The sequence below is a fragment of the Chionomys nivalis genome, chromosome 8, assembly GCF_950005125.1.
Source record: "Chionomys nivalis chromosome 8, mChiNiv1.1, whole genome shotgun sequence".
NCBI lineage: Eukaryota > Metazoa > Chordata > Mammalia > Rodentia > Cricetidae > Chionomys > Chionomys nivalis.
This window is the reverse complement of record NC_080093.1, coordinates 92,012,136-92,023,703: the sequence shown is the minus strand read 5'-3', so window position 1 is coordinate 92,023,703 and position 11,568 is coordinate 92,012,136. Positions and strand designations below refer to the sequence as shown.

The 11,568-nt window shown below is 36.9% G+C and overlaps 1 protein-coding gene across 1 annotated transcript; it reads right to left on the bottom strand.

Moving 5' to 3' along the window:
• Nucleotides 1-10,389: 10,389 nt before the first annotated feature.
• On the bottom strand, nucleotides 10,390-11,328 carry LOC130879811 (olfactory receptor 52E8-like). The gene has a single exon (XM_057778643.1). The coding sequence runs from the start codon at nucleotides 11,326-11,328 to the stop codon at nucleotides 10,390-10,392; it is 939 nt and encodes a 312-aa protein (XP_057634626.1).
• Nucleotides 11,329-11,568: the final 240 nt, after the last annotated feature.

Genomic DNA, 11,568 nt, shown 5'->3' with positions numbered 1-11,568 from the left:
TTGCAGGCAGCAAGCTAGGCCTTTTGTCTCTGAGGTCCCTGGCCAACAAGGGGCCCTGATCCTGTACCAGAAGATCCATCAGAGAGCATTTGAAGGAAGAGATGGGCAGGTGCCAATGCAAGAATTCCTCCAACAATATGAAAAACAACATGATAACATCAGAACCCAGTGAACATACAACAGGAAGACTTGAACACCCTAATCCAGAAGAAGTAGAAAAAATTGACATTATGAAAGTGATAGAATCCCTTAAACAGGATGTGAAAAATTCCCTTAAAGAAATGGATGAGAAGAATAACAAAAAGTTTGAAGAAATGAGTAAATTCATAAAAGATACCCTAGGAAACCAAGAAAAAACAATCAAACAGATAATGGAAACAGTTCAAGATTTAAAAACTGAAATGGAGTCAATGAAGAAAACACAAACTGAGGGCCGGCTGGATATGGAAAATCTAGGTAAACAAACAGAGACGACGGAGACAAGCATAACCAACAGAATACAAGAGAAAGAAAAAGAATCTCAGATGCTGAAGACACCATAGAGAAATAAACGCACTGATAAAAGAAAACAGCAAATCCAACAAATTCTCATCACAAAACATCCAGGAAATCTGGGACACAATAAAAAGACCAAACCTAAGAATAATAGGGGTAGAAGAAGGAGAAGAATTACAGCTCAAAAACCCAGAAAATATATTCAACAAAATTAAAGAAGAAAACTTTCCCAACCTAAAGAAAGATATTCCTATGAAGGTTTAAGAAGCATACAGAACACCAAAAAGACTGGATCACAAAAAAAAAACTTTGTCATATAATAATCAAAATACAAAACATACAGAATAAAGAAAGAATATTAAGAGCTGGAAAGGATAAAGGTCAAGTAACTTATAAAGGTAAACCTATCAGACTTACACCTGACTTACCTATGGAAACCATGAAAGCCAGAAGGTCCTGGATAGATGTGCTGCAGAAACTACGAGACCATGGATGCAAACCCAGACTACTATACCCAGCCAAGCTTTTCTTCACTATCAATGGAGAAAACAAAATATTCCAGGATAAAAACAAAATTAAATAATACGTAGCCACAAATTCAGACTTACAGGAAGTAACAGAAGGAAAATCACAAACCAAGGAATCCAACAATGCCCACAATAATTCAGACATCTAGTGACCCTTCCCCAGCACAACTCAAAGAAGGGAAACACACAAACTCTACCACCAAAAAAAAAAATAAATAAATAACCAGTGTTAACAACCACTGGTCATTAATATCACTTAATATCAATGGACTCAAATCACTGATATAAAGGTACAGACTAAGAGATTGGATGCAAAAACAGGATCCAACATTCTGCTGTTTACAAGAAACACACCTCAATCACAAAGACATATATCTACTCAGAGTAAAGGGCTGAGAAAAGGGTTTTCAATCAAATGAACCTAAGAAACAAGCAGGTGTGGCCATACTAATTTCTAACAAAATTGACTTCAAACTAAAATCAATCAGAAGAGATGGAGAGGGACATTTTATACTCATAACAGGAACAATTCATCAGGATGAAATCTGAGTCCTGAATATCTATGCCCCTAATATAAAAGCACCCACTTATGTAAAAGAAACATTACTAGAACTCAAGGCAGACATCAAACCCCACACACTAATAGTAGGAGACTTCAACACTCCTCTCTCACCAATGGACAGGTCAATCAGACAGAAACCTAACAGAGAAATAAGAGAATTGATGGAGGTAATGAATCAATAGGATTTAACAGACATCTATAGAACATTCTACCCGAATAGGAAAGAATATACTTTCTTCTCTGCAGCTCATGGAACCTTCTCGAAAATTGACCACATACTCGGTATCAAAGCAAACTTCCACAGATACAAAAAAGTATTAATAACCACCTGTGTCTTATCAGATCACCATGGAATAAAGTTACAATTTAACAACAATTTTACACCCAGAAAGCCTACAAACTCATGGAAACTGAACAGTCAACTACTGAACCACCCCTGGGTCAGGGAAGAAATAAAGAAAGAAATTAAAGTCTTCCTTGAATTCAATGAAAATAAAGACACAACATACCCAAACCTATGGGACACTATGAAATCAGTGCCAAGAGGAAAGTTCATAGCTCTAAGTGCCCACAAAAAAAAAGAGAAAGCTCACATTAGAGATTTAATGGCACAGCTGAAAGCTCTAGAAAAAAAAGCAGACTCACCCAGGAGGAGTAGAAGACTGGAAATAATCAAACTGATGGCTGAAATCAACAAAATAGAAACACAGAAAACAAGCCAAAGAATCAATGAAATAAAGAGCTGGTTCTTTGAGAAAGTCAACAAGATTGACAAATCTTTATCCAAACTAATCAAAAAGCAAAGAGAGAACATGCAAATTAACAAGATCAGAAATGAAAAGGGAAACGTAACAACAGACACTGAGGAAATTCAAAGAATCATTAGGTCTTTCTACAAAAGCTTATATGCCACAAAGTTGGAAAATGTAAAAGAAATGGACTTGTTTTTAGAAAAGTCCATTTACCAAAATTAAATCAAGACCAGGTGAATAATGTAAATAGACCTATAAATTTTGAGGAAATAGAAGTTGTCATAAAAAAAAAACCTCCCAACCAAAAAAAAGTCCAGGACCAGATGGTTTTTTATGTAGGAATGTCTTCTATCTATCTGTTGCTTTGATCGCTTAATTAATAAAGAAAACTGCTTGGCCTGATAGGTCAGAAAATAGGTAGGCGTGGAAGATAGAACAGAATGCTGGGAGGAAGAAGGCAGTGAGGCAGTCACCATGAAGCTCCAGCCCAAGATGAATGTAGGTTAAAATCTTTCTGATAAGCCACTACCTCGTGGCGCTACACACATTAATAGAAATGGGTTAATCAAGATGTGAGAGTTAGCCAGTCAGAGGCTAGAGATCATGGGACAGGCAGTGTTTAAATGAATACAATTTGTGTGTTGTTATTTCGGGTGTAAAGCTAACCGTGTGGGAGCCAGGTGGGATGAAAAGCAGGCCTGCTCACTTCCATTCACTACAGGATTTAATGCAGTTTTGTCAGAACTTCCAAGAAGAGCTGATATCTATACTCCTTAATGTGTTTCACATAATAGAAATAGAAGATTCTATTGCCAAACTCCTTTTATGAAGCTACAGTCACTCTGATTCCAAAACCACCCAAAGACACAACCAAGAAAGAGAATTACAGACCAATCTCACTCATGAACATTGATGCAAAAATTCTCAATAAAATTCTGGCAAACAGAATCCAAGAACACATTACAAAAATTATCCATTACAATCAAGTAGGCTTCATCCCAGAGATGCATGGCTGGTTCAATGTATGAAAATCTATCAATGTAATCCATCATATAAATAAACTAAAAGAAGAAAACCATATGATCATTTCATTAGATACGGAAAAATCATTTGACAAAATTCAACATCCCTTTATGATAAAGGTTATGGAGAGGTTACAGATACAAGGATCATACCTAAATATAATAAAAGCAATATTTAGCAGGCCAACAGGTAATATCAAATTAAATGGAGAGAAACTCAAAGCCATTCCACTAAAATCAGGAAGAAGGCAAGGCTGTCTACTCTCACCATATCTCTTCAACATAGTGCTTGAAGTTCTAGCAATAGCAAGAAGACAACATAAGGAGATCAAGGGGAGTCAAATCAGAAAGGAAGAAGTCAAACTTTCGTTACTCGCAGATGATATGATAGTGTACATTAATGACCCCCAAAACTCTACCAAAGAACTCCTACAGCTGATAAATACCTTCAGTGATGTGGCAGGTTACAAGATCAACTCAAAAAAAATCAGTAGCCATCCTATACACAAAGGATAAGAAGCAGAGAGGGAATTCAGAGAAACTTTACCTTTTATGATAGCCACAAATAGTATAAAGTATCTTGGGCTAAGTCTAACCAAGGAAGTGAAAGATCTATTTGACAAGAACTTTAAGGCATTGGAGAAAGAAACTGAAGAGGACACCAGAAAATGGAAGAATCTCCCATACTCTTGGATGGGTAGGATCAACATAGTAAAAATGGCAATTCTATCAAAGGCAATCTGTAAATTCAATGCTTCCCACAGGGCAGGGAATTTGGACTGCTCTTCAGTATCGAGAGGGAGGGGGAATGGAGTAGGGGAGGAGAAGAGGAGTGGGGATAGGGAAAGGGGAGTGGGGGGGAGGGGGCAATATTTGGGAGAAGGGGGAGGGAAATGGGAAACGGGGACAGGTGGAAATTTTAATTAGAAAAGAATAAAAATAATAATAATAATAAAAATCCCTATTAAAAACCAAGAGATGCCCTATCATACTACAAATCATTTGTTCAACTATGTTCATAGCAGCATTATTTGTAATAGCCAGAACCTGGAAACAACCTAGATGCCCCTCAAAGGAAGAATGGATAAAGAAATTGTGTAATATATATATGCATTAGGGTAGTACTCAGCAGTAAAAACAATGACATCTTGAATTTTACATGCAAATGGACAAAAATCGAAAACACTATCCTGAGTGAGGTAACCCAGATTCAAAAAGATGAACATGGTATGTACTCACTCATAAGTGGATTCTAGCCATAAATAAAGGACATTGATTCTATAATTCATGATCCTAGAGAAGCTAAATAAGAAGGTGAACCCAAAGAAAAACAAAGTTATCCTCCTGGATATTGGGAGTAGACAAGATTGCCAGGCAAAAATTGGGAGATTGGAGGTGGGGGTGGGGTGGGGATAAGGGGAGATGGGGAGAGAGAAATGAGGAGGGAAGGATGGGGAGAGCTTAGGGGAATGGGACATTGGGATGGAGGAAGGGTGGATATGGGAGTGAGGAAGTATATATCTTAATTAAGGGAGCCATTTTAGGTTTGGCAAGAGACTTGATTCTACAGGGGTTCCCAGATGTCCAAGGAGATGTCCCCAGCTTGCTCTTTGGGCAACTGAGGAGAGGGCGCCTGAACTGGCCCTATCCTATAGCCACACTGCATATCACCATAGAACTTTCACCTGGCGATGGATGCAGATAGAGACAGAGACCCACATTGGAACACTGGGCTGAGCTCCCAAGGTCCAAATGAGAAGCAGAAGAAGGGAGAACATGAGCAACGAAGTCAGGACCACGAGGGGTGCGCCCACCCACTGAGACGGTGGGACTGATCTAATGGGAGCTCGCCAAGGCCAGCTGGACTAGGACTGATGGAGCATGTGATCAAACTGGACTCTATGAACGTGGCTGACAATGAGTACTGACTGAGAAGCCAAGGACAATGGCCCTGGGTTTTGATTGTACTGCATGGACTGGCTTTGTGAAAGCCTAGTCTGTTTGAATGCTCACCTTCCTAGACCTGGATGGAGGGGGGAGGACCTTGGACTTCCCACAGGGCAGGGAACCCTGACTGCTCTTTGGACTGGAGAGGGAGTGGGAGTAGGAGTGGGGAAAGGGGGAGGAAAATGGGAGGAGGTGAAAATTTTTAATATAAATAAATAAATAAATAAATAAATAAATAAATAAATAAATAAATAAGTCTTCTTCATCATGAAGAGCTTGAACCTGTGGGTCAGCACAAGGGTCTTCACCAACAGTTTGATCATGGGAAGTCTCAAGGCCTTTTGCTTTTCCCTGTTGTTCCAAAATTTGGGCTTCTCTGAAATAAATTTTAAACATCAATTGAGGTGCATCATCCAGGACTGCTGAAACTAACTGAAAGAAATCATGAGTCATTGCTTTAATGCTAGAAGACCATGACTTTATCATCTCCTTAACAAATGTGGAATGCAAGCCATAAGTTAAAACAGCTTGCATAATTTCTTTAGATCATTCATTCCTATAGGTATCCATCTATCTTCTTTGGATCCTTTTGGGTCTTTAGAACCTGATGCTTTGTCAGAGTAGATTACAGGGTAGGAAGCTAAAACCCTGGGTAGGTCGTCTCGGACAGCTACTGGCGATGTTAAATCCTGTCCTTGTGCCTTCTTACCCTGTTCATCAGCTCCAATAATTTTCTCAATTATTTCAATTTTTTTATTATTTTCTTTTGTAAAGCCTGAATCTCCTGGCCTGTATATATTTCTAGTGATTTCATTGAGTCACCTAACCTCTGTTCCTCATTCTGCACATGTGATTCCAAGTTCTGAAGTTTCTCCTTTAAAGATAACATCTTATCATTGGACATTACTTGAATAGTGTGCAGATTGCCATCCTGGAGAGACAGTTTTTCTGCTAATTTATCATAACTTTTTCACAAATTTTGATTATCAAATTTAACAGTATAAATTCTTTCAGATATCTTCTTAGTACCCTTAGATATAGATTCAATTTTGTCTGTAATAATGTTAACTTTTCCAGGCAACTTTTGATTTTGATGGTATTAATCCTGTCAACTAGCTGTTCATTATTAATCTGTAGAGAATGTTTCATTCCTAAAAGTGCCATATTGCTTCTTAATGATAAAATATAGAGAAGAAAGCTGAAATCTGATACCCAATAAATTGAAGTATCACCATAGTCATATAAACCTTGCATAATGCAATCCATAGTATTAGCAAAAAAGTTACTGAAAGTTGCATTATTAACAAAGATGCCATAATGATTTATTAATTACCTGTTAGGTGATCCATTAAACTACAATCTTTATTGTTCAGCAGATGTTGTGATTGCAGAGTTGCAACTAGAAGCAATGCAACTGGTGGCGACAGGACAAAACCTGCTTGGTCATGGTTGATTACCTTTGTAATGTGTTCTTGAATTTGGGCTGTCAGTATTATATTGAGTATTTTTGTAAAATTGATCTGTAATTCTCTCTCTCTCTCTCTCTCTCTCTCTCTCTCTCTCTCTCTCTCTCTCTCTCTGTTGGGTTTTTGTATGGTTTGGGTATCAGGGTGACTGGGGATTCATTAAAAGAATTTGGCAATACTACTTCTGCTTTTATTTTGTGGAATAATTTGAAGAATATTGGTGTTAGCTCTTCTGTCATGGCTGATAGAATTCTGCACTAACCTGCTCTGGCCATGAAGTTTCTTTGTTGTTTGCTTTGTTTTTTGGTTGGGAGACTTTTAATGACTGTTTCTATTTCCTTGAGGGTTGTAGGTTTATTTAAATTGTTTATCTGGTCTTGATTTAACTTAGGTGAGTGGTATATATCAAGAAACTTGCCTATTTTTTTTTAAATTTTGAAGTATGACCTAATGATTCTCTGTAGTTCCTTGGAGTCTATTGTTATGTTTCCACTTTCCTTTCTGACTTTGTTAATTTGGATATTCTCTTTCTGCCTTTTAGTTAGTTTGAAAAAGGGTTTATCTATTTGTTGATTTTCTTGAAGAAGCAACTCTCTGTTTCACTGATTCTTTGTTTGGTTTCCTTTGTTTCTTTATTATTGATTTTAACCCTCAGTTTGTTTGTTTGTTTGTTTTTTTCCTGCTGTCTGCTCCTCCTAGGTGTGTCTGCTTCTATTTGTTCTAGAGCTTTCAGGCATGCTGTTAAGACACTAGAATGAGATCTCTGCAAATTCTTCAAGGAAGCCCTTTGTGCTATGTACTTTTCCTCTTAACACTGCTTCCATTGTGCCCTGTACATTTGGGTTTGTTGTGAATTCATTTCCATTGAATTCTAGAATATTTTTAACTTCTTTCTTATTTCTTCCTTGACCCACTGGTAACTTAGTAGAGAGTTGTTCAGTTTTCATGAGTTACTTTCTGTTGTTGAAATCCAGCCTTAATTCATGGTGATCTAATAAGATACAAAAAATATTGAAATTTTTTTGTATCTATTGAAAGTTGTTTTATGTCCAAATATATGGGTTATTTTGGAGTAGGTTCCATTTAGTGCTGAGGAAAAGGTCTCTTCTTTTGTGTTTGAGTGAAATGTTCTGTAGATATCTGTTAGGTCCACTTGACTCATAACATCCGTTAGTTCCATTATTTCTCTGTTTAGTTTCTGTTATGTGTAATTTAAGTCTTGGTAATGTTTCTTTTACAAATGTAGGTGTCATTACATTCAAGGCATAGATTACAGAACTGAGATATCATCTTGGTGAATTTTTCCTTTGATGGATATGAAGAGATTTTCTCCATTTTTTTATTAATTTTGGTTGGAATTCTAGTTTTTGGATATTGGAATAGCTATACCAGCTTACTTCTTAGGTCTAATTGATTGGAAAATCTTTTTCCAACCCTTTACTTTGAGGTAATGTCTATCTTTGATGTTGAACTGTGTTTCTTGTATGCAGTAAAATGTTGGATCCTATTTTTGTATCTAATCCATTAGCTTGTGTCTCTTTACTAGAAAATTGAGTTCATTGATATTGAGGGATATTAAGATCAAATGATTGTTAACTTTTGTTATTTTATTATTGGTGGTGGTAGTGTGTGTGTGTGTGTGTGTGTGTGTGTGTGTTTCCTTCAAATTTTGCTGGTAGAAAATTTTCTATTGCCCATGTTTTTGTGGGTATAGTTAGATCCCTTGGGTTGGAGATTTTATTCTAGTACATTCTGTAGGACTGAGTTTATGGATAGATATTGTTCAAATTTGACTTTGTCATAAAAATATCTTCTGAAGTTATAGACCAGAGGAGAGGGTGCAGAGTGGGTTCCCTGGATCTGATCTGGCTTCTACAGTCCCTTGAACAAAGTAGTAAACCAGAATATGGGGCCCAGGGGTGGTAGTACAGTCTGGGGCTGTTGAACAGGCATAAAGGGGTTTAGTGGATGAAGGGAAGTGTCTTTCCTGGGATCCATAGAACTGTTCTGGTCTTTGGTACAGCTGCCAGGAGGCTATGTGTCCTAGTGTGGAGCTCAGAGGACCTTCTGACTTCTATCATGTATTATAATTTTGGAAATCATACCCAGTGTATACATCAAAGGCTCGTTGCTGAACATCATGCAGTCTTCTGAATGCAATGCTTTTTCTTAATCATTTGCATATTGATAAATGTTTAACTTGGAGCAATTGTAGGCATAGAATCAGTGAATATCTACATATGAATTTTTATATAATAGGTTTTTGTATTTTCTTATAAATAACTGGGAATTAATTGGCTTAGTTATATCACATGCCAATGGGGAAATTTTGTCAAAATAGACCTGTTTTCAACATCTTTATTCTATTTTTCATTCCTTCCTGTGATGTACTAGAAGTCCAGTTTCTCTTTATATTTTCTAATATTTGGTAAGACTAATAATTTTAATTTTAGAAATTTTAATAGATGTGAAATGCCATTTAATTATAACTTCAATTTGTATTATCCTGGTGAGTTTTCATGTGTTTATTTGTCACTCATCTCTTTAAGAAGCATCTATTTAAAATTTTGTCAAATTTTCAAATTTTGGATGTTTGTTTTTTATTGGTCACTTATAAAAAGGTTTTGCACAATTGAGTTTCAAATATATTGTCTGATAAGAGTTCAAAGTCTCTTACCCCAGTGTGGGTTATTGTTTTCATTTTTTAGTGTCATATTGTAATAAAGAAAAATTTAAATATTTTAATTAATCAATATCAGAGTCAGGATTATGAAGGAGAGAGGATGAGTGAAGAGTTTGCTCAGTTGTCTCTCATCAATGCTTAGTGAATCCTTGGTCCATTTTCTAATTATTGTGTGTCTATCAAAAGATGCAGTGTTTGTTTTGTAGCAAGATAATTAAAAGAATTTTAATTTTGTTAAGCATTTGACCTGGCTTAGCTGAGGCAAAGATGAAGTTCCCTCTGTGCCTAACAGGTTTTCCAGGGGTTACGCCTAGAGGGTTTTCTTTTCTTATTTTTCTTTTTTGTTTCTCTGTACTTCTCCACTGTATTCTTTTTTGTCATCTGGGAGAATTCCTCTATGCTTGGACATAAAATGAAGACTTCTACGTGTTTGACCCTACAATTTTGTTTTCCCCCCAAAGTTGTGAGGATAAATTACAAAGAGATACGTCTTATTTTGTTCAATATTTTTACCATTGTTACACAATAACATGATACAATATTACCATGAAGATAATTGGAATTGTGATTGATTTCTTTGATCAGGACTCCTGAAACTCACTTCTTGAACAGTGCGTTGTCAACCCTTGTGCATCCATGATAACCCCTGGAATCAACGGATTCTGCATAAAAGTATTGTGAGCTGCTTTATCCTTGAAACATGGCTCTGATGTCCATTTTAGAAATAAAGTCCATTTGTAGAACAATTATCTTATTCAGACTTGGAACAAATATTTACTATAAAATATCTTGTTTGCTGCCCATGAGTATAAAAACATTGTGGTTTACCATAATATCCTGTAAAGCAATTGTTCTGTCTAATCTCACACATAAATTCTCCTCTTTTAAGAATATGAAGGACAAAGATCCAAAGACTACAAATCATTGGCTCACAGTCAAATTTCCTTATGAAAAAATATCACCACATGATCTCGAATCTGCTTGGTTCTCACCCCGTAAATGAGAGGGTTAAGAGCAGGGGGGATAATGACATATAAATTAGCAAGGAGGATGTGAATATACCGTGGAATATTGTGTCCAAACCGGTGAGTCAAAAAAGAGAAAAAGGCTGGAGTGAAGAAAGCCAAGATCACACACACATGGGAACCACAAGTATTAAGAGCTTTGAGCCTGGCTTCCCAGGATGGGAGTTTGAATACAGCATGAAGAATTTTCACATAGGAAACAGCAATCAAAATAACATCCAGAAGAATCATAGAGATGAGTATTAGCCCAAATAATATATTGACTTTTATGTTAACACACGCCAGCCGAGCAATGCCCATGTGCTCACAGTATGTGTGGGGAATGATATTGTGTCCACAGAATGAAAGCCTTAGAAGGAGAAATACAAGTGGAAAAACCAAAATGAAATTTTTGAACAGCCCAACTCCAGCAATAATACAGATGCTTCTGTTGGTGAGGATTGTGTTGTATCTCAGAGGGTTACAAATGGCAACATAGCGGTCAAAAGCCATGGCTACAAGCATGAAGGTTTCTATACCTGTAAACAGGTGTATGAAGAACATTTGAGCTAAACAATCCCTAAAGGCAATCTTATGGAAACCAAACCAGAATATACTGAGTGCTTTGGGGATGGTTGCTGTAGACAGGCCCAAGTCAGTCAGAGCCAGCATGGCCAATAGGTAGAACATAGGCTGGTGAAGGCTGTGTTCAAGCTGGATCACCAAGAGAATGACAATATTCCCTAGGACAGCAAGAAGATAGACTGTACCAAATGGGAAACCTAGCCAGAAATGCAACTGTTCCAGTCCTGGTATTCCCAAGAGCAGGAAGGATGAAGGGTGAATCCCTGAGCTGTTGCCTAGTGACATGCTCTCAGGAGCCTCTGATGGATAGACTCATTTGAAGGACTCTAGATAGGACAACAGGACTTCATCAGCATTACTAATAAAGAATAAAAACAAAAGGTATGTAATTAGTGTAACTTCTCATGGAATGCAGAAATGTCTTTCTTCATATTTCCTCTTTCTTTTTTTCATTGATACAACTGGCAAGTGAAGGTGAATATTTCTTAATAAATGAATGGATATTTAGACTCTGCTGTAGATAAC

Coding starts and splice junctions, on each gene's coding strand:
- LOC130879811 (XM_057778643.1), bottom strand. CDS start 11,328: ATGTCACTAGGCAACAGCTCAGGGATTCACCCTTCATCCTTCCTGCTC.